At 60.2% G+C, this 26,662-nt stretch overlaps 3 protein-coding genes across 22 annotated transcripts in view; 2 read left to right on the top strand and 1 right to left on the bottom strand.

Annotated features, from left to right (window-relative positions):
• The window catches only part of KLC1 (kinesin light chain 1), a 52,277-nt gene extending 45,718 nt beyond the window's left edge, over positions 1-6,559 (top strand). For 7 of the 13 annotated variants that reach the window (XM_074364931.1, XM_074364930.1, XM_074364933.1 and 4 more), the window contains one exon: positions 283-890. In XM_074364931.1, coding sequence (XP_074221032.1) covers positions 283-348 — 66 coding nt within the window. In that variant the 3' untranslated portion in view covers positions 349-890. Of the gene's footprint in view, positions 1-282; positions 891-2,312; positions 2,435-5,769; positions 5,843-6,169 lie in introns of those variants that run through there. The other 6 variants (XM_074364929.1, XM_074364927.1, XM_074364928.1 and 3 more) reach the window with 2 other exon arrangements.
• On the bottom strand, positions 642-16,382 carry XRCC3 (X-ray repair cross complementing 3). Of its 7 annotated transcripts, none has more exons than XM_074364946.1 (7): positions 16,225-16,382; positions 13,137-13,369; positions 11,862-11,999; positions 11,360-11,572; positions 7,324-7,478; positions 4,910-5,263; positions 642-4,819 (listed from the first exon to the last, which is right to left on the bottom strand). In XM_074364946.1, the coding sequence occupies exons 2-7, from the start codon at positions 13,189-13,191 to the stop codon at positions 4,346-4,348; spliced, it is 1,389 nt and encodes a 462-aa protein (XP_074221047.1). In that variant the 5' UTR covers positions 13,192-13,369; positions 16,225-16,382; the 3' UTR covers positions 642-4,345. The 7 variants fall into 7 exon arrangements, with proteins under 7 accessions (XP_074221047.1, XP_074221049.1, XP_074221050.1 ...); XM_074364948.1 differs by lacking the exon at positions 16,225-16,382 and adding an exon at positions 15,320-15,501 and having other exon boundaries at positions 13,137-13,409; XM_074364949.1 differs by lacking the exon at positions 16,225-16,382 and adding an exon at positions 15,320-15,501.
• Positions 15,646-26,659, top strand: ZFYVE21 (zinc finger FYVE-type containing 21). Of its 2 annotated transcripts, XM_074364959.1 has the most exons (8): positions 15,646-15,863; positions 22,396-22,446; positions 22,607-22,775; positions 23,353-23,428; positions 23,514-23,605; positions 24,190-24,243; positions 25,778-25,920; positions 26,041-26,659. In XM_074364959.1, exons 1-8 carry the CDS (start codon positions 15,726-15,728, stop codon positions 26,074-26,076), a joined length of 759 nt encoding a protein of 252 aa, XP_074221060.1. In that variant the 5' UTR covers positions 15,646-15,725; the 3' UTR covers positions 26,077-26,659. The 2 variants fall into 2 exon arrangements, with proteins under 2 accessions (XP_074221060.1, XP_074221061.1); XM_074364960.1 differs by lacking the exon at positions 24,190-24,243 and having other exon boundaries at positions 15,650-15,863.
• The last annotated feature ends 3 nt before the right edge of the window (positions 26,660-26,662 follow it).

Here is a 26,662-nt window from a genome sequence, read left to right as displayed (position 1 = left end):
GTGAGTGTCCCCGGGGCCTCCAGTTAGAGGTTACGAGGTGCTGGGTAGTTAGCTTTAAGTTTATTTGCTAATGCGGGTGAAAGAAGCTGGTTTGTTTTTGAAAGGTCTGGCGTTGCCATGGTCCTCTGACCCCATCTCTCGGTCCTTGCACATGCACATCTGAGCATCAGGACTCTCGTGCTGACTTGAGTCTGCAGCCATGGTTCTTAGCGCTGAGACCACTGGAAGCTGGCATGTTTAGTACTGGTTGACAATAATTTTTCCATTTGTTTTTTCACACAGGAACGAAATCATTGTGTGGCAGACTGGCGAGCTCTGAGTGCCAGCCGCACTGACCTGGCCCACTGAGGGCTGAGGCAGAGCTAGATTGAACCCCTGGGGCTCACGGAGCAGACAGACCCTCCCAGCTTGCCAGTCCCCTCCCCTCTCTGCACGGAAGGCCCCAGGGGCGCTTCTTTTCCTGGGTGGTGACTGACCTCCACCAGCCTCAGGATGTCTGCCCCGAACTGTGTTCAGTGGCCTGCAGTTGTAGTGACGGAGAGCTGCCGAAACATGACGGTGACCCTGGCCAGGCGCGGCAGCCGGCTGCAGCACGTTAGGAATTCGGCCGCTGCTCACGGACACTTGCCACAGCACCAAAATCTGCTTTAAATTGTGATACTGTATTAAGGCTGTACATTAAGATTGGAGCTTTAAACTGCATCCTTTGAGAATAAGAATCTAACAGCCCTTGGCAGTGATGCCTGGGATTTAGAGGAACATGGGAGACACGAGAGGCTGGCGGGAAGGCCTTCATCCCTCCCGGGTCTGCTGCTCAGCCCAGCGCTGCGGTGCGGGGCTTGTGGGGCTCCCGCCACCCCCGCCCCACACACTCTGGGCGCCCACCTGGCCCCTGCACACTGCAGGGTTGGGGGGAGCACACGGAGATGCATGCTTGCTTCTTAAAAAGCTTTTCTTTGTAGGGTTAAGTAACACAGGGTGGGTTCTGACAGGACTGTTCTCATCAACCCTTAGGCATTATTCCTTAAGGGAATGTGTAAGATTCGCTGGCAGGTTGGGAAATTACCTGACAGATGCCGAGGTGTAATTCCCGATGTCACGTGTGTGCACGGGGCAGAGCCACGCTGACCGTGAAAAAGCCACATTCACTCTCTCTGGGTTTGAAAAGGGTCTGGAAAGCTATGAGTACCCTTGTGAAACGCTGCCAGGGTGATCTTATTTTAATGTTTGCGCAGAGGTGCTGTCACCGCAAAGGCCACCTTTCCCTCACGAACGCACTGGGCTGGGGAGCGTGCTCCCTGGGACTCGCTCTGGGGGCGCCCTTGGACTGCCTGTGTCCTTGGGGCTGAGGCTGTTGTTAACAGTGAGGCTGAGACTTGTTTAATGCTGGGTCACCTCGTGGCAGAGGTCACATGTGCTTGTTTGTGACGTGTGCAGGGCCCCCCACAGGTGGCTCCGGTGCGTGTGGGGCTCCCACAGCCTGTCTCCTCTGGCCGTGCTCCTTTTCCTCCGCTCTGACTCCACTTAGGCTTGGCAGCCTCTGGCGGATCAGGGCCTTACTTTCTAAATGCTCTCTGGAGGTGTTTAAAAACATTTGATGGGTTGTGATAACCACTGGGGAAAGGAAGGAAGCGGAGCTGTCCTCATGTGGACTGGGCACTGGCTCGTTCGTTCAGGTCTGCTCTGAGGTGCAGCAGGGCCATGTGGCGTGGCCCGGGTGCAGGGCAGGGCGCCAGGTCTGTGTGTCACGTTGTAGCCAGGAGAGGGGGCCAGGGAGCTGTCCCGCCTCCTCGCGCTCCATTTGAGGTTTTCTCCCCAGCCAGAGCTGGCCCAGTCCATTTGGAACCCACTCAGTTTCCCTTGGTGACAGTTCTTGCTGGAAAAACAAAGGGCATTTAGAGAGAGTAAATGTAGGGGTGAGAATAGAATTTCATTTTAAGCTCCCAGTTGGTGGAAAGAGACCATCTCTGCAGGAGCCTTGGTTGAACCTGACCCAGCCTTGAGCCCCGCTGGCCCCGGTTCCTGCTGAGGGCGGCGGTCGCCTTTGCATGGCTGTGTGCAGACGGTGCTTGGGGGAAGAAACCCAGTGAAGTCGGGTCGGCAGAACCTTCACGGTTCAGAGAGGGTGTTACATGGGAAGCTGCAGTTTGATTTTTGAACTCAAAATAGAGAAAAGCCAGGCTGTAACCTGCTTCAAGTCTGGTGGTCAGGATTTTCACATTTTTGGGGAGAGGTGGGGGTCCAGCCGTCCCTTCTGTGTTTTCCTTTCGTGGTGAGGGAGCCAGTGCCCGAGTCTGCATTGTTTCTCTCAGGTTAGACAGACTCCCCTGGGAAGATGACAGAGGTGGAGAGCTGCAGGCCCCGCCTTCCCGAGCGCAAGCAAGAGGGCCCGGGGGGCAGAGCACTCGGGCTTTGTGTTTACGACGTTGGACAGGTACAGAGTTATTTTCTGGAACTTAAAAAACTGTTAACTTGCTGCTAAGAATGTCATGGAATTAGAAGTCACGTTATAAAGTGCAGGTGCTGCCAAGGACGCGCGGGTTGGTCTGCAGTGGACTGGCCCTCTCGCTGTCACGGCTTTCTAGAATGTTCTTGGAGAAGGCATGTCACATAGATATGAGGCGACTTCTGTTTATATTTGCACTTTTTTGGGCAGTGTACCACACACTCATGGGGCTTCTGGAAACTGTTAAGGTGACACTTGATAGCGCCAATAGAGGTGACGTTCAGACCAGCTGGGTGAGTGTACTCCTGCGGACGCGGCCTCCGTGTAACTGGGTCGTTACATAAAGATACGAACTCCATCTTGAGTTGGTTCCCCAGCGCTGCGGGGTGTTGGGGGGCTGGTCACAGGTCTGTGAGGCCCACTGGACTGTCCCCGGGGTGCCCTGGTGGAGGGGGTTGCTGGTGTTCCTGAGACACAGAAAGCCGCACAGCCCGGGTCCCGCGGCCTGTGGTGGGTGGGCTCCCGGGAACGCCAGCAGCGGGACGCGGGCTGAGTGCGGGCGGGCTCCTGCTGGGCTGGGGCGCGGGTCGGCCGCTGAATGGACCTTCTGTCTGGGAGCCATAGTTTTCTCTTCTCGTTGGTGTGACTTGCCTAGGAAATCATTCGGGACTGTTTGTATTTAATTACAAAAATAAAGTGTTTTATTTCTTGTTGTAATGTCCCTGTACTTTTGCAGAAAGGCTCTTTGTAAAACTCCAACCCTCAAAGAACTTTTTCCTATTTAAGAACTAGCCACTCAATCTTTTTAGGGCCACAGACTACTCTGAAAACACGATGGAAGTTGTAAATGGATCATCGTGCCCTAGAAAAATGTGCAGAGTCTGCCCGGTGACAGGGATTTACAGCCCCACCTCCAGCGCTGGCCTCGGGTGATCTGGGGTCATCACCGGCTCATGGGCTGTGGGAGGACGGCCAGGTCACTGCTGAGAGCTGTAGTAACAGTGCCGTCTCCAAGGGCTGTTGACGAGGACAGGTGTCCACCTGGATGATGTATTTGGGGCAGCGCCTGCAGAGAGCAAGCACCTTCACTTCACATGTTTATCTGTCCAGGGCCTGCTCTGGGCCGGGCGACAGGTGGAGATGCGCAGACGTGGCGATGGTCGGGGTGAAAACGGACGCAGCCCTGCCTGCCCTGGGCAGTCATGTCCCTCTGTGATCTCTAAGCCTCACGTTTCCAAGAGCATTTCAGATTCTGGAGTTTGTAGCCAGATGTGGCTGGACCCTGTGCCGACAGGAGATCCGGCTTCCTATGCAGTAAGCCCCTGGCCAGGTAGGGGTGCTGGTCTCTGCAGGTGGCCTTGTTGGCGTGGACGCCCCCCCCCAGGCCAGGGCTGATGGCTATCTTAGCCACTAAGGCCAGGCTTGGAGGAGGCACTGAGGAGACACCGGGATGTGCTCTCTTTTTAGAATAAAGTTCTCGTTCGCCCAGAACGGGTTTCCTAGCAGGTGGGCCAAGCCACCTTCCTCCTTCCTCCAGCTGTGGCTGGTGGCAGAGGCAACGCAGAAGTAACAGCTTTACCCCATCCCCATCTCCTCCCCTGGACCCTGCAGCCTGCAGGTGTGTTCTCTCCACCCTGTGCCAAACCAAAGGTTTGGCCATGGGATGTGTGCTGGGGGCCAGGAGTTATACCCCGTCAAGGGGGTGAGGATGTCAGTAGGGGCTCATCTGACCTTGGCCCACTGTGGCCCAAGGTGTGGGTGTTGGGAGCTTTCGGACAGAGGCACCAGCCGGGAAGAAGGGAGGAGCCTGTGGGGGCGAGGTGGAGAGCTTGTTGGGCAGGGATGTGGGCCCGAGAAGGCTGTGGGCCCCGATCCCAGGCACAGGATGGAGAAAACTGCTCATTGAGAGGCTGGATGTTCCAGGAACTCATTGTGGAGACACCAGAGCAGCCAGCGCAGCAGTGGGGGGGCATGGGTTCGTGGCCTAAGAGCCAGGCACATCTCGAAACCAGAGGGAGGAGCAGCCCCCAGGTGGGGTGGCATGGGACGAGGAGACCCTAACGCGGTGATGGGCATGCTGAGCGGGCTGGTCCCCTGCACTACGGGGCTGGAAGGTTTTCTTGGGATGTGGCTGGTCATCTGTAGTCCCCACGTCAGCAGGACTTGGTCCCAGGCGTCCCTTGCACACCCATGGAGGTGACTGTGTAGGAACAGGACGAGGGCGGCAGGTGGGGGGCGAAGACCACCCTCAAGGTGCGGCTGGGTGGGGCCAGGACAGCCTCTTCGGGGCGCTGACGGTCGACCATCAGCCGCATCAGGAGCTGGTTGGACCAGGTTATCCCAAGGGCTGGACACACCCGCTCTCCCCTGGCACTGAGACAGAAAACAGGCCCCACTGTTACCTTCGAGACCACGGAGGCCCCGATGCTGCCCTCCTTCCTGCCCGTGGGCAGCCCCACTCACCCAGGCAGCCCGGCTGCCGCTCCCTGCTCCTCTGTGGCCTCCGTCACCTGGAAGGGCCGGATCAGGGTCAGCTCTGCTGGCTCTGCCCCAAACCCCCATCCTGAGCACGGGGCGGGGTGGAGGGGGTGTTGGCCGGCCCACCTGGTTAATGCACAGCACGGGGCTCCGGAAGGCGCAGCTCAGCCGGCGCAGCTCTGCCCCCAGCACCTGCAGACACTGGGCCCTGTGGGCCGAAGCCGCACCGTCAAACTCACAGCGAAACGGGGCTGCCACAGAGTCGACGACCACCAGGCGGGCCATGCCCCGCGACAGCAGCACCGGCACCCTCTTCCTCATGCAGCCCAGCAGGGTGTCCTGGAGGCCAGGGGAGGTGGCTGTCACTGCCAGCGCCAGAGGGCCCCTCCCATCCTCATGTCCCAAGTCCCTGGCAGTCTGACCCCGCCCCCCTTGGGACCATCAGTGACTGCGTCTGGCCAGCTGGACTCAGCCGCATTGCCAGGGCTGGCCTGTCACCCCCACCCAGCGGAGGGACACAGGGAGATCTGAGTCCATCCTGCATCCAGGTTCATGCCCACTGAGACGACCTGGGCTGTATCCTAGGACACCAAGCAGGGTCCGGGGTGGGGGCTGCAGGCATCCCTGGGCCAGCCCTGCCCATCTACCAACGCCCTAAGCCCTGTGCTCGGGGAGCCCTGGCCTGGCTGGGGGGCAGAATGGCTGGGCTCCCCAGGGGGCAGGGCAGAGGGCCCTCAGGTGCCCAGCGGCCAGACACTGGCCATCCCACCCAGCACTCTTAGGGGCTGTCAAGTGTCTGCTTCCTTGACCTGGAATAAAGTTCAGTTCTGTGCTTAAATCTGCAGGGCGTCTCCAGCGGAGCCTCTCTCTGTGGAGAACGACAGCGGCAGCAGCGGCCTGGAGGACGCCAGCCTTAACGTGAGTGCCCCCAGCCACGCAGGCGTGCAGCCAGGGACAGCAGGGGCCAGGCCAGTGGTAGCCACGCCCACTTGCAGGGCTGGGACTCCGAGAGGGGCCCAGTGCGGAGACCCTGGGCCCCAGGAGGTGGAAGGGGGACCGAGGCCCTGGGGGGCCCGTTTGTGCAGAAGCAGCAGGCTGAGGTCTGCACCTCCCTCCTCCCCGAGCAGCCCACACCAGCGGGAGGGTGGGGGCCACCTCCCCACAAGCCGTTTCCAGAACAAAACTTGGAAATGGCACTACCGGGACTTGGCAGGCCTGGCCCTGACCCACCGCCTTCCTTTGCAGTGAAGCTGCGCCCTGCCCTGGAAGACCCAGGGCAGAGCTGCTCACTGCGTCCAGAGCGGCCCTGTGACGGCCAGGAATGGTCGCCGAGGCTGGAGGGCCTGGGGCGGGGAGCCCACACCCCTAACGAAGCATCTCCTCCTGTGTCCCCGCACCCTGCGCACTGTCATACCAGGAGCCACACTGCTGTCAGGACGCACTCGCTCGCAAAGCCACGGCCACGCTGGCCCCTAGCGGCGGGCTGGGCCGGCGCTGCTGCCTCCCAGGCCGCCTGTGCCTGCCTCCCGGGAGGGGCTGCTGCCCGGGCCACTGCTCGTCGTGTTATTCTGCGCGCTATGTGTGATCATGTATTTTATTGTAAAATTTTTTAAAATTAAAAGTTTATACATCTTATTCTTTACTTGAAATTCTTTTTGTAACAGTTCTTAAGCTGGGGCAGGTCCCGGGGAGGGGAGCTTCACAGACTTACTTTTGGTGCACTGGCCTGTCCTCTGTGTCCCATCTCCCCTCTGAGGGCCCTGCCTTCCCTACTTGGCCCCCCACCCAACAGCGACCTCAGCTGACCGCTTCCCCTGTGCCTGCCTGCCTCCTTCCCCCTCCCCAAGGGCCACTGCCCCCTCTGCTGCCCCCACTACCTGTCCACGGGGAGGGCATGCGACTTGGGGGCAGCTTCCAGGTGTGTCGCGCCAGAGGCTCAGCCAGGCCAGTCGCGCTGTTGTCTGATGGGCTGGTCTGGGCTGGGTGCCCACTGGGCCTGGCCAGGTGGGGGCCCCGGCACCTCGACAACAGACTTCACCCCCACCAGAGGCAGAGGTCACACCCACAGGACCCCTCCTTCTGGGCAGTGACCTGGACAGCAGGTCCTGTCCTCCTCTGGGCAGTGGTCACCTCTGTGACGGGGTGAGCCCTTGCCTGTTGCCGCCTTTTCTAGGGGACGGAGGAGCTTGTTGGGGCAGGAGGTGGCGTGTCACGTTCCTGTTTCCTTCTGGGGGAGGCTGACAGAAATACAGGTTGCCCAGTTCAACCTGAGGTTCAGGTTGGAGTACTGCTGACGGAACGGGGGCTCATGTCCACCAGGACGTGATTCCCGCAGACCAGCTGCATGTGCGCGAGCGCGTGCGTGTGTCCCACCGGGCCGACTTTCCGCAGATACTCACCACGTCGGCTGCGTGCTCAATGAAGATCTGGTTGCCAAACTTGATCTTCTCGACCACGTTCCCGGGGACATCTGCCCGCAGGCACTGCTGCTGAGCGATGAGCTGCTGAAGACGCCGGCTGGGGAAGGCGTCCTCCGTGCAGACGTACACGGCCCCTGCGAAGCCAGAGTGCGGTGAGCAAGCTGTGAGGCCTCCTTCCTTTCTAACGCCGCCCCTCGCGGGGCCTGCCCTCCGACAAGGATGGAGGCCGGCTGGTGCGGGCCTCCCACCACAGCCCCCTTGCCAACAGGGTGTCACCCTGTGGGTCTGCCCCCGGGCTGTCCCAGGTGGAAGAAGTGGAGTATCAGGGCCTCCCAACTTCTCCCGACTTTTGGAAATGCCCCTCCCGCAGACGTAGGGAGCTGCCCCTCCAAGGCTCTGTTGGGCAGATGTTTCCTCGATTCCACCGTCAAAGCTCCTCCTGTGATTCTGGGCTACGAGGGTAACTGCTGCCCCTGGAAAAGCTAGTAAACAAAAAGCAGGTGACGTGTCACCAGGAACCTGGAACCCCCACCAGGGATGGACCCGGAGTCCTGCAGCTTAAAAGGACCAGGGGCATCTGCAATAAGCAGTGTTCGTAGCAGCTGATTGTCAACAAAGGTCCCAGGACCATTCAGTGGGGAGAGTAGTCTTTTCAGCAAATGGTGCTGGGACAACTGGACATCCACACGCGAGAGAATGACTTAGACCCTAACCTCACACCTTGTATGAAAATGAAGTCACAACGGATCGGATGCAGGAGCCCAACCATAAAACTCTCAGAAGGAAACGCAGGGGTACATCTCATGACCTTGGATGAGGCAGCAGAGTTGCAGACATGGGCGCAAAGGCACAAGTGAGGAGAGATGGGAACAGGACGTCAGCAAAGCGAAAACTTCCTGCTTCAGAGGACAACATCGTCAAGACGACGAAAAACAACATTCAGAAGGAAGCAACACCGCACATCATGTATCTGATGAGAGTCTAGCATCCAGATTGTGTAAAGCTCTCCTATAACTCAACCACAAAAAGATGACCCAAGCTTTTCAATGGGCAAAAGATCTGAACAGACATTTCTCCAAATGGCCAGCAGCACACAGAGATGCTTGACACATCAGTCATGAGGGGAACACAGCCTCACACCCACCAGGACAGCCAGCATCAAAAAGCCAAGTGCCCGTGGGGATGGGGAGGGACTAGGCCCTCCTACACTTGTTGACGGGAAGTAAGATGGCGCCGCCGCTGCCGAAGACAGCCCGGCAGTTCCTCAAAGAGCTAAACACGCAGCTACCATATGATCCAGCAATCCTACTCGGTGTCCCGTCACCGAAAGCCACTAGTAAACGAAAGGTGTGAAGGACCCAGATGCCTGTCAACAGAGGAATGGGTAACTCAGTTGTGGTCGAGACACACAGTGGAATGTTGCTCAGTCATAAAAAGGAATGAAGTAGTGACATGTGTTCCAATGTGGACGAACCCTGAAAACGTTACACTGAGACACAGAAAGTCATGTGATCCCGTCTATTTGAAAAGCCCAACAGGCGAATGTGCAGAGACCAGAGCAGATGGGGGCTGCCCGGGGCTGGGGAGGGAGAATGGGGAGTGACTGCTCAATGGGGACAGTTTCCTTTCTGGGTGAAAAAAATGTTCCAGAATTAGATCGTAGTGATGGCTGCAAGCTTTGTGAATGTACTGAAAACTGATGAACCGTAGACTTGAAGAATGAATTTTATGGTATGTGAATTATGTCTCAATTTTAAAAGAAGAAGAAAGGCCAGTGATCTGGCTGAGCCCCGGACTCGCAGGGCCACGCTGAACTCCTGTTCCGGTCACTGCCCGGCCCTGGGAGGGGGGGGACACGAAGAGACAGCAGCGCCCACGCCGCATCTGCGTGTCCTGCTGTGAGTGGGCCTTTCACTTTGATCTAATTCTGTTTCAACACAATTTCAACCTTGGTGAAGATGAGGAGACGAGACCACCCCCCACCGCGCCTGACCCTGTCGGTGGTGAGCTTGTGACCCCCAGCCCTTCCTAAACCTTCTTGGCGTGTTCCAGGTCTTTCCTGGGGGCAGTGCTGCCTGGGGAACACCCCTTGTCACGCCGCCAGGGCAGCCCTGAGTCACCCTGTTCTCCACATCCCGGGGGAGGGGGCTGGACGGAAGGTTCAGAACTGAGCCTGCCTCCACATGCGTGGTCCTCCAAGCCCCTCCGCCTGCTCGACGATCCTCACCCCCACATCTCGTTAGGGGAGGTGTGCGGGGCACTCGCCACGCTGCCCCCACCCGGCAGAGGGCCTGCGCTGTTGCTGAGATGGCTTTGAGAAGCTGGCAGGAAGGTGGCCCTGGCCCAGCTCCACATTTTCTTAAGTGCAGGATTCAAAGTAACTCTGAAGCCACTCGACCATTATTGTCAAAATTAGGGCTTTCAGACCTGATTTAGGGAAGCCACTTTCTCAAGAAAACATGCACTGGACCCAACGTTTAACGTGGTCACGGTGGCCGTGGGGCCTCCCTCCCGCCAGGCCACTGCAAGGCGTCACCCAGGCCTGGCTCTCCTCTTCCCTCACGCCCCGCTCCCGTGCCGAGAGCTGCATCTCTGCAAACAGATACTGGTCCTTGCCCGCCCTGCTGGCTCTTCTGCCCAGGACCTCACTGGTCACTTGGGAACCTGGGGCTCCCAGCCTCATGTCCACCGGCTCTGGGTTCCCAGGGTCCTTGTCCATGTCTGACAGGCGTGGGAAGGTCCACAGAGGAGGCAGGCACAGCTGGGAGCATGGCCTCGGTCTCCCGGTGGAGTCCAGGTCACCAGCAGGGGTTGCCAGGAATCCATGTGAGGTGACTGTTACCAAGAGGGGAGACCCCGGGTTGCATGGTGGTAATGGGGGTTGGGGGAGGCCCTCCAGACCAGCTGTGGACGAGGCAGCCACATGCGCTGGAATCGGGAGAGCACACAGGCAGGGCCCCGAGCTGGGGCATGAGGGACCAGGCTTTACCAAGGGATGTTATCAGGGCATTGGCATCGGCGGGTGGGGGGCCCAGGCCCCAAGCAGCTCTGAGGACCTGCCCTGCGGTGCCCCTTCCTTTCTCCCGGTGAGTCAGCACCTGCTGTGTGCCTGGCGCACTGTGTACAGAACACGGACGCCAATGGGTGACTACACCAGTCACGGTCCAAGGAGAAAACTGGGGTTCCCAGGGACCCCACTGGGCTGACACACCCAGATCACTGTGGGGTAAGAGGACCAGGCCCAGGAGCTTCAGGATGGAGGCTCCGCCTGTCCCACCATACCTGCCTCCCCTGAGAAGGCAGAGGCGGGAGCCCCGGACACACCGATCCAGGGGGACCCCATCCCAGTTGTGAGCAGGCGCAAGACTCATTTCACAGCAGGTCTTTTGGGGAGTGAACCCAGCATGCCCACTTTCAAGGTCACATCGGTCCACCCAGGTGCCGGGTACCTGCCCTCAGGCCTCCACAACGCCTGCCTCTGGTGTGAGCGCCTCCACTTCCGGCCAGGAGACCCACACTGAACCCTGCGCACCAGGTCTGGGGACAGATGGCCTGGCGGGCAGGGAACAGTGAGGACGTGTGTAAGTTTCACAGGGCCCGAGGAGCCTCATGTCCACTCTGGTTCTCACGATGAAATGGTTTTTAACATCTAAGGACGCCTTGGAAATGCTGGGACCCCTGAGACCCTGGCTCGGCCAGCCCCCCCGCCCTCGGCTCCTTCCTGGGAAGAGAAACGCGACATCTGGTGCGTGCCGGCCCCGCGGGTGTGTGGGGGAGCCTGCGGGTTGGGGTGCGGCCAGGTCCATGGCCCCAGGACCCTGCGCTCAGCCGGCGGGGGCTCCTCGGGGGCACCCCTCCCCCCGACCCTTCTGAGGCAGGAACCACAAAGCAGACGCAGAGAGACGGGAATTGTAGCGGACCGCCCCCGCCGGGGAGCCTCCGAGCACCTGGATGGAGCAGCGCCAGGCAGGGGCCCCCAGCCCCCACCTGCCCTCCCAAGCCAGCGGCCACTCACCGGCCTCCAGGCCTCCGTGGCGCTGCGGGAACTGCACGGCCAGGCAGAGCTGCAGCGCCAGCTGGGTCTTCCCGGCAGAGCTGCAGCCGGCCAGCTCGGTGATGCCGTCCAGGGGCAGCCCGCCGCGGAGGAGCCCGTCCAGCACGGGGCAGCCCAGGCTCAGGCGCTGGTGCTGCTCGGGGAACCGCTCCTTCTGCTGGTAAAGGTGGAGCGCTGGGGGTGGGGAGGGGGTGTGAGTTGGCAGGAGGACGGGGGCCCCAGTCCTGCAGGGAGCCCGGGACAGGTCCCTCCAGTTGCGGAGCTCCAGTGCTGCAGGCCCACGGGCTCTGGGCTCATCCCGGCCTCCCGCGCCCCTCAGCCCTCTCCCCTGGCTCAGGAACCACCCCTTGAGCGAGGCCCCCACGGCCCTGCACTCTCCCCTGTTCTGGACGCTGTGACCTCGGCCCCACAGCCTGGAGCAGCAGAGCGGCCGTGGGGTCTCCCTAAACCCCAGGACCCGCACCTGTGGACACGCTGCTCCCCCGTAGGTGTGAGGAGGCTGTTCTCAGCAAGTACTGCACATCAGGGCCCGAGAGGCTGGTCACTCTCTGCAGGTCTGGCCCAGAAAAACGCAGAACCTCCTTTACTGATTTCAGTTTGGCTGAAATTATACAAATAAGTAATAGGACAAGCACAGTAGCACACGGCAGCACAGCAGTGACGACAGGGGCCTCCCAGCTCTGGGGACACCGTGGGCGGAGGGCCGGATCAGCCTGCTCCCTGAAGTTGCAGGAACCCCAGGCAGGATGTGATGACATCTGGACAGAAGGGAAGGGGCCTGGGGGAAGCCCCCTCTCAGCTACAGCAGAAGACAAGCACATAGGGGCCTCTGCCCGGGTCTGTCCCTGAACACACCCCTCAAGAAAGGCCTGCGTGTACACAAGCCAGAGACGGAGGCCGGGGCGCGGGTGAGTGTAGGGGAGCCACACCGGGGGAAGGGTCTGCGAAGGGACCCATCCGACGCCTACTGAACCAAGGGGCTGGGAACGCGGGACGGGGGGGCAACAAGAGGAGAGAGGGGCTAAAGCATCTGGGAGGGAGGGTGACTGGGTAATGCGCCCGAGGGGCTGGTGTTTTGGGAGGAGAGTGAATAAACTAATTTTGAGCTTAGATAAGACTATTACTTTCAAACTAGTAAAAAGAAAAAAAATATGCTAAAAATATATCCAACCAATCCAGAAGCAGCCAAAAAAAGAGAACCACAACCACGAAAAAGAAATAGGACAAACAGCTCAGCATAACAAGGGAGAGCTAAGCCCAATTTGTCAGCAGCTACCTTAAATCCATACACACTGAACACTCTGGCTAAAAGACACGGATGGTCAGACTGGATAGAAGGAAGAACTAAACCAAACTACTGATATGCCCTTAAAGAAACAACAGCTAAGCCTGGAGGGGCAGGACGTCACCCCACTGCTGCACTCGCCCCCACGCGCACTCAGTGCTCCCACCATGCGCTCAACCAGCATCAGGATGTTGGAAGTTCACGTTAACATTAACTTTAAAAAAGTTCTTTCAGTTAAACACACACACACACACACACACACACACACACACTGAAAAGCCTGCAGCACGTTCCAGTCTCAATGCTCTGACTGGGATCAATCGTCTTGGGAAGGAGTAAGCAAAGGGAGGGTCCTCGAGGCCTGGATACACGAGCTTGTACACACGTCCTGTATGGAGCATGGCACGTTCATACTTTTCCATCATCATTTTATATAAATATCAGTAAACACACCTTTCTTCACTGCAGCAATAATTCTGGGATTCAGGTCCAATTGATCTAAATCCATTATCTTCAGCAGGGTGACCAGAAAGACAGATATCACCTCCCAGGGACAGTGATTCCAACACACTTGCTGTCACTCCGAGCCGCCCAGGAGCCGAGTGCAAAGGAGTGTCCGTGGCCTGGGTGTGCGGTCCCTTCTGTGACTGGGGTTCACCATCGGCCCAGAGGTTGGAGAGACTTCACTGTACCAGGAACACCGCTGATAAATCTAGGGCAAACCTTCTGCAGGCCAATTAACTCAGAAACCTTGGACTCAATGCCCACACACACATGCATTTGAAGAAATCCCCCAACCCCCTGCATTCTGACGGTCAGCCCATTTCATCCTCTGCAAAAGAAAAGAAAGGAGCACCTGTCCCAGCCTCACCCTTGCCAGGCCCGGGGTCCAGGTGAGTACCCTGCCCTGACCCACTGCTCTGGGGCGACGCTGGGGACCTGTGTGCACTGGGCTCACTCAAATGAAGTGGGTTTTACATCCTTCAGTTTAAAGTCCCTGAAATGTGTCTCCACGGGGATCTGGAAAGAGTGGAAAAAGGGAGTGGAGAATATTGAAGGACAGGAAGCCGGAATGTCTGTGACCACTAGGCTGCTTAGGCAGAGAACAATGGAGGCTGTGGCCCGCAGCCCTCAACCCTCACCAGGCAAGCCTGTGGCGGCCCCCTGGTGGAAAGGCCCCTCCCACGGCCTGAGCACGCAATTCTGTGGGAGCCCAACGCTGCTGGCTACCTCGGCAAGTCACCCAGTGTTCCAGCGTGGCCCACCAAGAAGTGAAGCAGGGCGGGGATGCCCAGGCCGGCAGTCACTCAGGCCGGATCTGGGGTCAGTGTCCAGCAGCAAGGCCTGGCGCCCCGGGGGCTCGCAAGGCCAAGAGGAGGTGGCACACTGTGGGCTTTGCCTTTCAGTGCCTGGGATACGGTACTGACGTAGACACTATCAGGTTGTTTTTGAGGCTTCCAGAGCCAGGCCACCAGCACTCTCTGTTTCACACAGTCTGGTCAGGGAGACAGGGCTGGCAGGGGCGATGGGCAAGATGCCCAGAAAAGGCCGAATTGCAGCATCAGCTGCAGCAGGGCAGGGGACCACTGCCATGTGCTTGTGGGACCCTGGAGGCAGCTGCTGGGTGGAAGGAGCTGGGCGCCTGGGGGCTGGTCTCCTGCCCAAGCACAAGGCTCCCGGGCCCTGCAGCCCGTGGGTTTGCCCAGCCAGCAAAACCATTTGGTCTCCACCCTCTGGAGAACTCAGTTATCCACAGGCTAACCTGCCTGGGGGTGTCCAGCTGCATTGGGAGCAGCCCACTCTCACGACTGGGCATGTTTTCTGGCTCCCCCCCAAGAAGAGGGCAGCAATGAGCACTCCTTCACCCTAGGCTGCTGGGGGAAGATTTCACCCGGACCTTGGGTGGCCACACAGGTCCTCTCACACCTGGGCAACCACTGTGGTTTCTCCAGAGCTGCCCAGCCTAGACTACTGGGTCCCCTCCCTTCTCAGGACCCTCTTATTCGTCTGGGAACCTCTTCTCTTTTCAGCCCCTGTAGCTTTGAGCTCTCCCGACTCCGCAGTGCCTACCCCACACCCGGGTGTCCAGCAGACCCCTGACTTGGCCGTCCCCATGGACCAGGGCGTCCCGCAGATGCAACCTGCCACCCACGCACACCTGCTCGTCCCACTCAGCGCTGCATCCCCGTGGTCGTCCACCTGCCACCCTTGACCCTACCCTCTCCCTCCTCTAAAACCCGGTTCACCGTTCACCCCAGGGCCCCTGGCCTGCTGCCACGGCCCAAACTGGCCCCGCAGCTGGGCGGCCTCCTCCAAACCCTGCGAGCCGGCGGCCCTAAGGGCCGGCCGCTCCCTTCTCACCCTGGCTCTCCATCCCGCGCTGCACCGGCCCCGAGCTCCCTTCCACCACCAGGGCCCCGCGAGGGCCCTCTCTCCCGCCCTCCCTCCCGCGCGCCCGCGGGTCCTAACCGCGGCTCAGGGGCGTCGATGACGCAGGACTCCGCCCCCTGGAGAGCCCCGCAAGAGGGCCACACAGGCGCCGAATTTGACCCCGTCCGCTCCCAGGGGCTCACGAAGCCCAAGGCCGCCTCAAAGCCCACCCCCGCCCCGTCCAAACGACCACTCTGCGATCTCACCTCGCGCGCTCCACACGCTTCCTAGCGCCTTCCCGCCCCTCGCAACCTCCTCCTCCAATGAACGCCGGGCGCCCTGCGACCGATGTGCCAATAAGAGACGAAGCAGCGCCCACGCAGCAGACTAATTGGCCAATCCAAAGTCTCAATTGCCCCGAGAGGGGCGGGGCGTGCTCGGGCCGGCCCTCACTGCCTATTGGTGACAGACCGCAGGGTGCCAGGGGAGGTGCCCTCGTTCCGATTGGACAGCGCAGCGACAGGGCGGATCCTGGGCGCCGATTGGCCCGCGCTCCGGGCCGGGCGAGACTATTGGGCGCGGGCGCCGTCAGCCGCGCTGGCGGGGCGGGGCGGGGCTCCCGACGGGGCGAGGACCCGGTCGCGCGCGGCGGGCGAGCGCTGAGGCGGCGTCATGTCTTCCGAGGTGGCCGCGCGCCGCGACTCGAAGAAGCTGGTGCGCTCACCCAGCGGCCTGCGCATGGTGCCCGAGCACCGCGCCTTCGGCAGCCCATTCGGCCTGGAGGAGCCGCAATGGGTCCCGGACAAGGAGGTAGGTTGCTCCCGCCCGCCCTCCGGCCCGGGACCCCGATCCGGGCCCGCCCTGCCTCCCCGACGCCCCTCCCCAGCCGGCCCGCCCCCCGCGCTCCGGGTCCCCCTCGGCCGCCCGCGGCACCCGCTCCGCGCTCTGGTGGCGCCCCCGCGCCCCTGCTGCCCGTGCGCTCTGTCCCGGCCTGGCTCCCGTCCTCGGGGCGCGCAGGCTCTCCCTAAGTTTCTGTGCCCCTCACAGACCTCCCCACAATGTGACCCGGGCTTTGCCACCCCCGGGGCGTCTGCGAATCCCACAGCGCCCATTGGTTGAGCTGCTGAGCTGGAACCCCGCGGGACAGCCGAGGAGTCCGGCGTTTGTTTACCAAACAGCATCCTCCCTGGAGGACCCTCGGGGTCTGCACTGCGCGGCGGGTGGTGTTTGAGGGAGGTCTCGGGTGTGAGTAGGCGTCTCCGGACCGAGTCTGGAGGGCGTCCGGGCTGGCGAGCTGCACCTGCTCCCGAGAGGTGCGGGGCGGACAGGCATGAGCTGTCCCGTCGGCAGAGTGGGTGCGGCACCTTCTGAAGGCCCTTCTGTGCCGGCCCAGGAGTTTGGACAGGATCCCGTAAGCCAGTAATTCTCAGCTACGTGAAGCCGTGCGAAAAACTTCGTGCATTCCTGTAAATCACAAATGTCTGAGACACCAGCGCTCCACGATTTTTGAAAAGGCTATAAGTTACTGCTCCCTCACGCATTGTGATCGACTACTTTTCCTCCCTTCCCTGAGAATCACCTATCAGGCGGCAGGTTTTCTGCTGAGGAATGCAGTCAGGTGTTTCTAAGAGACTGGAATGCAATCAGGTGTTTTTTAAGACTCTGGTGGTGAGTTGCCCAGAAGCTGGGGAGGGGCCGTGGGGCCAGCCCCGGGGAAGGGCTCAGTCCTCCGTCCTGGTCCTGCCGGGGCTGCTCTTTCCACTTAAGCGGCACCGCCCTGGCGCCCTGAGGGGAGCTGGCAGTCACCAGGTGCCTGCAGTCAGGGCACAGAGAGGGCGCCGTGCTGGGGAGTGGGTGGCGGGGTCACTGAGCTGGGCCACGTCGCCCCTCCCCTCTTGTTCTTTGTTGACCTGTTTGTGCTCTCTTCTGCATTTTTCTCTTGGTCCTTGTACACTTTGAACTAACAGAACGTACCTTTCCTCACTTGGTCTCCTCGGTTAGTGCAGTGAGAGATGATTAAAGGAAAAAGGAGGTGTTATCGTGGGTCTGGTTCCCATACATAAGCGCATGTCAGACTTCATCTAACTGGATCCGTGAGAGAAGCAGGTGGACATTATCATGGTTCAAAGACCAGTCAAAGCAGCACGAACTGACAAGGAGCAGGCACGAGCACGTGAGGGAGAAGTTCTCTTCCCTGTGGGGGAGGGGAGCCCAGGCGCCCGAGCGCCCGGTGGGCCGGGTGTCTGCAGTGTCTGCAGCTCCCTGAGCGGTCGCCCGAGGGTGTCCCCGAGGCCAGGCTGATGTGTCTCAGCCTTTGCCCACTGCTGCCCCTTGAGGACCCTCTTTAGACGTTTTCCGTCCGGTTGATCCCCTGGGGAATGGCTGGCACAGGGATGTGAGCCCCGCTGCTCGGAGCATGCGGACGTGCGTGGAAACACGGTCTAGCCGGGGCACCACTGCTGTGCGACCTTGGGATCCCCACTGCCATTCCTGTCCAGGGCCCCTCGCTTTTTCCTGAAATCCTCGTTGCATAGGTTTTCCCACGTAAGTTGCCTTTCTGTGTGGGCCTCGTATTGCAGGGCCACGCGGTGAGGTGCGCCTGGAGCTCTGCCCAGCCGACTGGAGAACTCAGGAGACTGACAGGGTCGGGCTGAAAGACTCGAATCAGCGTGGCACCCCATCCTTTAACAGACGTTTCGCTCCGTGCTGGCGGGGTGGCGGGTGCCCTTCAGAAACACTGATCTGAGCTCACAAACCCCTGTTTGTGGTCTGAGCAGCCAGAGGAGGCCTGAGAGGCCGAGGGAGCTTGGAGGACGGGAGGAGGCCTCTGAGTGACTGTGGACTACTTTCTGAGTCTGAGGAAGTTTGTCTTGAAATTTACTGGGACATGCCCCAGAGTCGAGAAATTACCAAAGGGAGCATTCTGGAGGAAAAGGACCTTGGACTGGGGCAGCTTGGGCTGGGAAGTTTGGGATGGAGCCTGGGATGGGTCAGTCTGCTCCTTGCCTGGTCGGTGCTTCCAGAATGTCATGATCACAATCACTGTGTTTTGGGAGGGGCAGGTTTACCTGTGGTGGTCTGGAGTAGGCGGAAGAATTAGGTAGAGCAGGGCCGGAGGTGACATGTCATCTTTGGCTTCCTCCGACATCCCCCATTCTCGCCCTTGTGTGGGTTAGTGTTGCTGTCATGTCTGTAGACACCCTCCCCTCTTGTCATTCCAGCTGTCTCCCGCTGGTCCGAGGCCAGCCCATTCTGCATCTGTTACTGGGTGCGTGACCCTGAACCAGGTTGTTAGCTTGGGCCCTGGGGGACACCCCTACAAGTGCGGGAAACGTCTGCGGCTCTCGGCTTCTCAGGGGGTTTCCTGCCTCAGAAATAACTGGGGATTTCTTTTCTAGTGTCAACGTCAAGGATTCCACAGTGCGTGCCTCCCTGGGAGCTGGTGAGGCCAGGAGGCAGTGGGGGAGTGTGGGGAGTGGGCTTGGGGTGCGCTGTTTGGCATGTAGCCCCAAATACTGAGTTTTCTCCTTGAAATCCGTGCAGTTTTGCATGCTCACCCCCTTTTTTTCCCATCCTCGGCACTGGGTGTAACCAATGATGACGGCTCTGTGCTGTCATTTTGATGCTCAGATACCCTGCAGATGCAGAACCAGGGAGGGGAGAGCATGGTGTGTCAGATAAAAAACAAGGTCAGACTTAGGTGGGGAGAGATTTATGGTCATTGTAGGAGGGGAAGCTCCAACCAAGGGGTCTGCAAACTGTCCAAGACCAGGCAGCAACGGGTTTCCTTCGTGGGAGGAGTGACCCAGGCTAGAAGGGGAGGGGGTGAGCGGTGGAGGTGGAGGGGCAGGTGCTGATCTGACAGCACATCAGGGGAGGCATCACCCCAGGCTAAGCGGAGTTTGGGGGCCTAAAGGAAGGAGAGAAGATTGATGAAAGTTTTGTCAGGTCAGTGGGCATTTTATTCTGACGGATGAGTGGGGACAGACTGGTCAGCAGTCACATTTGGGGTCTGTGTCTGGCTTGTCGTGGGTGAGCAGGGGTGTCTGTGAGTTTTCTCTAAGTCACATGGGGAGGGGGTTCTTTGCGAGATGCGTTCCTAGAACACTACCAGTGGGGTTCCCTGATCTCTGGCCCCCAGGATCCTGGGCGAGTCCATCATGGTGCAGGGTTGGGGCTGCGGAGCCAGTGGACCTCCAGGGGCACTGTCTCCCTCAGGAGAGCTGCCCACGGCCCCTCAGGCTGGCTGGGCGCTGCTTCTGGTGTTGGGAGAAAGCGTGACTGTGAAACACCACCAGGGCCTCCCTGCGCCCTGAGGAAGGCTGGCGGTCTGGCCTCCTTCCCTGGGCCTGGGGGGGACCCCTTCCCTTCCCCCGGAGCTCCAGGCCACTCTGTGCTGCACAGCAGATGGGGCTGCGTGAGCCTGGTCCTTTGTTAATGCAGCAGAGAGTTGAGTCTTCAACTCAGGGTCGTTCTTTATTTGTAGGAGTTAAGCTTTTACTCTTTAAGAAAGCTGCTTTTTTAATGAAGACACATTAATACGTGTATTTTAAAACTTAACTTTTATGGCTTATTTTTGAGGAACCTAAGACCTGGTCTAGTGTGAGAGCCAGGCGCCAGCAGTGCCTCAGAGAGGACAGTGTGGAGGGCATGACTATCCTTTGTCACCTTAGCCTTAGAGGGAGGGTGGGCATCTGTCCTAAAACTTTGTTATTTTCACGCTGAGGGGGAGTTGCCCTTGGGCAGACCCTTTTGGGTGGGGACTAGTTCTGACGGGTTGCCCCGGGCACCAGGGGCTCTTGGTGCCTGAATCTGGGCAGCAGGTTGGCCAGGACCCGTCTCCATCGAGCTCTGTGCCTGGCCTGTGCTGTCAGCTGTGCAGGGTGAACCCCCAAGTCCCAGAAGCCCCTTCTGTGCTCACGTCTTTGGTCCGGGCCAGTGTCCTCTGGCCCTTTCTGGTTTCTCCTGTTACTGCTCATGGTCTCCTCACTTACCCACCGGAAAGCTTAGCTGGCAGGGAGCCCGAGTCACCTGCTGGTTTGCTGGACCAGCGAGGGCCCGACGGTGGGCGGCCGGGCTCGGACTCCGGGACCCGCAGCCGGCAGCGGGCTTGGAGTTGGGGTGTCTCACTAGGGCTGACGTTTCATGAGGCCCCTCCTCCCCACCGGTCTCCCCCATCTGCGGGGCCGGGGCCCTGTGGAGGTGAGCGCAGGCTCCCGAGCTGGGCTGGAGGCGCGCCTGTTCGTGCTGCTTCACGTGGAGTGAGACGCTCCACAGCCGGCCTGCTGCCCGTCCTGGCAGGGGTGGGGGGTGTGTGTGTGCGCGCGTGCATCTCATGGCAGGGCCCTCCCTGAGCTCCTAGGGTCCCTTTGGAGGGTCCTGGTTCTCCTGCGATTGTGCCTGTGTGAGCGCCACCCCCGGCAACACATGGAGGTCTGGGTGCCACGCAGCCTGAGGGGCTGGCATCTCAGGCCCCTCTGGCTGCACGTGGCGGAAATGGGTTGATCACACCTGATTTCTGGACTTCGGTACGTTCTGTCTCCCCAGAGAGCAGGTGCCCGGAAGCCCAGAGCCTCTGGCCCAGTGCAGGGGTGCGGGGCTGGGGGCCGGGTGGCGCTGTGCCTTGCCTTTGGTGCAGCTTTCCATCAGGCTGGGGGTAGGAGTGCGTTGGTGGGGTTTCACTCTCATACCCTCACCCGTTGCTTTAGTTCCTTATTTAATTTTGTTCTCATATCAAGTTGTTCTCTTGATCATTTGAAAAGTTTCTTTTATGTAAATAACAAGAAAGTTACTATATTTAAAAATAACCTCATTGGCTTACTTAGATTAATAAAAAGCTTCTAGTTCACTAATATTTTTAAGGGAGCAAATTTTCAATTTGGATTTGGTCTTAGTTTAGAAATTGGTTTCTCAGTGGTCCAGATGTGAACGTCCCAGCATACAGGGAGCGGCCCTGGGAGCCGCGTCCCACCCCGGGAGCACAGCTCTGTGTGCTGAAGCCTGGTCTGATGCTGGCTTTCCCAGTGGCTCAGCCTCCCTGGCTACACCCACACCCAGTGGATTCTGTGGCTGGTGGTTGTGTGAGGTCACCAGGGAGCGTGACACAGAGGCCCTGCCATGTGGAGAGGCCCAAGCACCAAACACAGGGAACATTCCAGAACTGACTGTGGAAGGCAGGGGCTGGCAGAAGCAGCAGCTCAGTGATCAGCCAGCCGGAGCCTGAAGTTGGCGGGGAGCTGTAGATGGTTCTGGAAGGCCAGGGCGGACCAGGCCCTGGGTCCAAGTCCAGAAAGCAGCTTACAAGCAGAGAAAACGAGGTTAGTCATGGGATCTCAGGAAGCTCGGTGCGGGGCCCCGGCCATGTGGGGCTGGGTGGGGCGAGGGCGCCTTCCTGCTGCAGGCTCGCCTGATGCCTGTCCTTCCATGGAGAAGGGCACACTGTGCCATGGAGGCCAGGCTCCTTCCAGAAGCATCTGCAGGGCCCCGGCACCACGGGGCTGTTTTAGACCAGCTGAGGATGGTGGGCATTGGCACCTCTTGTGAATCTCCTCAGAGTGACAGGCCTGACTGGCCAGGCAGTGCTGGGTCCCACAGCTGGGCCTGGAGGTGGTATGTGCAGAGCAGGGGGGCCAAGCCCCTGTGTTTTGGGGGGTCAGGGAGGGTGGGGAACAGAGCCCGGGTGGCATGGGTTCCGGCCGCCCAGAGCAGCTGGTCAGTGAGGAAGAAGGGCAGGACCCTGGGGGACACGCCCTGTTGGACGGGTCACCCTTGGGTCACATGGGCAGGGTGTCTGATTACATTCCTGGCTCCCTGCCTGGAGGTGGTGTTTCACTGTCACTGCATCATTGGGCTGGGGTGGCAGGTGTGTCCACCAGGGACAGCCCGTCTGTGGAAGTGACTGTCACTTTGCGTGGGGTGGCGGGTCTGAGCTCTTTTGTGTGGTCGGTTGCTTTGGCAATGCTGTGGCCATTTCAGGTCCTGGGCCTCGCCTGTCCCTCTGGTGCTCTGTCCCCAACCTCCTGATCATCTGTGCATCTCGGGGCAGCGGGCATGGGACTTGCTGTCCAGCAGGTCCAGCCTCCTGAGCCCCAGGTCGCAGGTCCGGTCTGTTCTGTCTGGTTCCCTGACCCGAGGTGTGTTTCAAGCACTTACCTGGTGCTGACTTTGCCGACGGGACACTGCCCCCCGCCTAGCCCCTGGCCACGCTTTCCTCCACCCCCGGTACCAGGCAGGGCTCATGGGTGCTTCCCTGGCTGGTTTCAGAGGGAGCTGACTGCGCCGTCAGGGCTGGGCTGCGCGGCGTGGGCTCCGGGTCCTGACGCTCTGCCACCTTCTCTCCTAGTGCCCAAGGTGTATGCAGTGTGACACCAAGTTTGACTTTCTCACCCGGAAGGTGAGCTGAGGCCGTGGGGTGGGTGGGGCGGGCGGTGGGCCTGTGTCAGAGCCCTGGCTCAGTCGCAGCCTGGTCGGTGGTCCCATTGCGGAGAGATGGGTGAGGGGCCGCCTGCCCGTGGGGCCCCTGCGCGTCCTCACTGAGTGCCCCGTGTCCCCAGCACCACTGTCGCCGCTGTGGGAAGTGCTTCTGTGACAAGTGCTGCAGCCAGAAGGTGCCACTGCGGCGCATGTGCTTCGTGGACCCTGTGCGGCAGTGCGCCCAGTGCGCCCTGGTGTCCCACAAGGAGGCCGAGTTTTATGACAGGCAGCTCAAGGTGCTCCTGAGTGGTAAGTGCCTGGGGCCGGCCCGGCCCGGCACTCGTGGGCACCTGAGAAGTGGGTGCAGCCCCGGCCCTTCTCTGTGGAGACGGACACACCTGACACATTGGCTGACCTGCTGGGCCTGGGACCCGGGTTGGGGACGTCCACCCTGGGCTCGGGCGGCACTTCCCTGGGGCGGCAGCAGGCTGAGTCTCACCCGGGGCTCAGGGACACAGGTCTGCCCCCCCAGAGCTTCTAAGGACTGAGCAGCCCTCACCCCAGCCCGCGGTACCACTCCTGGTAGCAGGGGGGTGGGGTGGGGGGGTCTCTGTGCCTTCTCGCTGCTGCTCTGGGCCATTGCTCCTGAGCATGGGGGTGGGGGTGATGCCCTGTGACCTAGGCCTTTGGGAGGTAAGGTCACCTGGAGCACAGCCTCCCCTGAGGCGGTGCCTCTTGTGGGCCTCGGCAGGGGCCGCGGGGTAGAGCTCGCCTTGCTTTCATCCCGCCCTGGCCCTGTGCGTGTCCCACGGGAGCTGGCCTGCCAGCCTGGAACACACGTAACAAAGCAGCAGCCATGTCCTCACGTTTGGCTTTGCATCCCAAGGAGCCACCTTCCTCGTGACTTTTGGAAACTCAGAGAAATCAGAAACAATGGTTTGTCGTCTTTCCAGCAACCAGAGGTAAGAGCAGGGTGTGGCCCGGCGCTGACAGCTGTCATACCGAGCCGGGAAGTGGCATGGCATGGACACATTTCGTTTGCTGTAGGTACTTGCTTCTGGACGGGGACAGCCGCCGCGAGGTGGAGATCGCGCACGTTTCCACCGTGCAGATGCTCACGGAAGGCTTCCCTCCTGGAGGTAAAGGCCGCGTGCGGCCAGCCGGGATGACCTTTGGGGCCAAGCACAGCCTCGCGGACAGGGTCTGTTGGGCCATCCCACTCAGCCTGTGGCAGGGTCTCCAAGGCTCCTGCCTGTCCTCCCCTGTGGGCCTGTATCCAGTAACTGGCTCGGGAACTCGCCAGTGAACAGGGGCTTAACATGTAAAAAAAACAACGAAGGAAAATTTGCCTAAACACGTTGTCTGAACGCTCTCCTGTGCCATTTCATTTATTTTTGGACTCGGACCCAGGATCAAGCCCAGATGCAGTTGGCACCACCAGATTCCCGAGTGTCTGGGGCAGGGCCCTCCTGGCACTCCCTGCCGTCGGCTTCTGTGGAGACAAGGCTCTGTGGCTCCTCGTGGGCTCGCGGGGAGGAGCCCAGTCTGGGTCTTCCCACCCAAACCTCCGTGCGCAGCGGCCGCCCTTCCCCCGAAGGGGAGTCTGTGTTCCGCTCTGCACACAGTGTGCTGAGGAGTCCGTGTGGCTGTGTCCACCGTGCTTTCTGTGTTCTGATTGGCTCTTGCTTGTCTTCTCTCCTGCCTGCCTACCTCCTTGACGTAGAAAAAGACACTCACACTCACACCAGCCTCCCGGGGAGCCAGCCCGCCTCTGAAGGTCAGACACATGCTCCTCGCCTTTCCCCTGACTGCCCGGGCCCTGCGCCTCCTTCGCATCCTGCTGTCTCGAGGGGTCCACGTCAGGGTTCTCTGCGAAACACCCATTCACTTTTGGTTGATTTGGAAGAGGGTCGGGTCTAAGACAGTATCCTGGCGGAAGAGCTCTGTCTAGTTTGCTCATTCTGTCCCGGGGGAAAGCAGGGCTCAGTGACGCTTTCACGTCAGCATCTGCTGGCCCTCAGCAGGCCCAGTCCGCCGGCGGGTGGCGGCCCTTCTCCCAACATGGTCCTGTCCTTCACAGCCGGGCTCACTGTGTTCTTCGAGGCGCCTCCTGCACGTCCGACTTCTGGAATGCTGGGGCGGGAGGGCCTGGCCAGTGTTTGGCCCCCTCTGTCCCCTGAGCGCAAGCAGGCTGAGTTGCAGGTGCCCTGGTGGGAAGTCCAGGTCTGGAGGAGCTGGGCTCAGCCTTGGAGGGTGCGCGCAGGAACGGCCTTGCCGTGGCCCACCAGAGGCCAGGGAGCGGTCACCATCCAGCTGGCCCAGTGAAGTTGCCAGCCTTTCCGAAGTCCCAGCAGCTGGGGCTCATGATGCCCATTGGGAGTACAGTGAACCCTGCTCTGCCAAAAGTTTCCTGGAACCTTTGAATCCCCAGAACCTTGTCTTCTCATGGGAGTGGGGGCACTGGGGCAGCTCCCTGAGCTGGAGGCAGCATAGGAGACATGGAAGTGTGGCCGGGGCGCCGGTAAAACCACTTACGGAGCAGGTGGCGGGCAGAGCCGGCTGGGGGCACCCACAGGGAGCCCCGCCGGGCCAAGCTGGACTGACTTGCAGGGTAGGACCGTGGCTCATGCGAGGTCACGGAGGCAGCTCTCTGGTGGTGGTTCGCCCTCTCTACCAGCTCGCGTCCTGACCCCACTGGCCTGCATGTTGACTTGGAGACCTGTGTCTGATTGAAGGACTCTTCTGAGAGCTGGAGTCTTCCTCCCACAGTCAGCAGAAGAGCTGTAGGTGAACGTCACCAGGAGCTGGTCTCCATGTAACTGCTGACATGGTTGGGACAGAAGGGTTCTCAGAACAGGTGTAGGAATCGGGTCATTGTCCATGGAGCAGCTGGTCCCAGCCCAGGGGCAGGCAGGCCACGTCCCAGCAGGCTGACCTACACGGGGCATCTTTTCCGGAGCTCATGTGCTAGGGTGGGGTGCTGGTGACCAAGGTGGTGGCACTTCTCTGGCTCCCTCTGCTCGACCCTGTTCTCGGTGGTGGGGCGGGTGGGAGGCTGGCCAGGGTGGTGCAGGCCCCGCCCCCCGCAGGTGCCCCGCCGGGGCTGGGAGATGCGGCACTTGCTTCTCTCCCTGGGCTCTCAGTGATGTGGCCGTGTTTGTCCTGGACCTCCAGTCTTGTTACTTGGGGTCATACACCAGAAGGCGCCTCCCTCGCACAGGCTTCACCACCTGGCCACCACGTCAGGGCTGGCAGCATCCTGGGTGCTCAGAGTCCCCTCGGGGCAGCCTTACCTTGTCTCCTGCCCCCAGGAGGCAACGGACGGGCCACAGGCATGTCCCTGCACTACAGAACCCCAGGGGCAGAGGGCGTGATGCAGCTGAAGCTGACTGCCGGTGAGGACGCAAATGGCAGCAGGAGGCAGGCGACAGCATGGTTGGCGGCCATGCACAAGGTACCGTGGCCCTGGCCCTGCCACCAGGGCACTGCCCACCTTTCCCAGATGAAGACCTGCCTCCCGCTCCACCGGGGGCGCCCCTGCCAGGCTCCGTGCTTATTTTGGGTCACCTTGCAGGCCGCCAAGCTCCTCTACGAATCCCGGGACCAGTAACTCCACGCAGGCCAGTCAGCCAACGTGGGACCGTGGCGCCCGCTCCCTGCGGACACAGGCACAACCAGCCCGACACGTACTGGAAACGCAACTCAAGTATTCGGAGAACCAAGTGTCCGCTTACCTAGTGCAATACGTACACCGCTGATTAACGCTCTCAACAGCTTGTGCTTCAGAATTTGTTACCCTGTTGATACTTACCCGGGGGTGGGAGCCGCTGAGCTGCACAGCTGCTAACTGTGCAGCGTAAGCTGTCAGGCCCGAGCGTGCGAGCGGGTCCTGGCCCCTTGCTGCTCGTTTTGTTAGTTGTTCTTCAGAAGTGGGCCGGCAGCGGAGACCTGGCCTGGTGGGCCCTGCTGCCTGCCTGGTCTCCTGTACGCGGCTTACAGTTGGCCCGAACCCATTTTACAGGCTGTCCGTTCACTGCGTCACTAATTTGGGGCTGTGCACACGCCTCTGATACTTCACGGGGGGAAGGAGCAAGCTTTGTGTTTTGTACTTTTCACTTACTATTTCACTTTATTAAAATAACTGTACAACAATTTGTATATAAAGCTTATGATTAAAACCTATTTTGAAAATACGG

Source organism: Camelus bactrianus, chromosome 6 (assembly GCF_048773025.1).
Source record: "Camelus bactrianus isolate YW-2024 breed Bactrian camel chromosome 6, ASM4877302v1, whole genome shotgun sequence".
Classification (NCBI taxonomy): Eukaryota; Metazoa; Chordata; class Mammalia; order Artiodactyla; family Camelidae; genus Camelus; species Camelus bactrianus.
The sequence above is the reverse complement of the archived record's forward strand: the minus strand, read 5'-3'. Positions and strand labels throughout refer to the sequence as shown.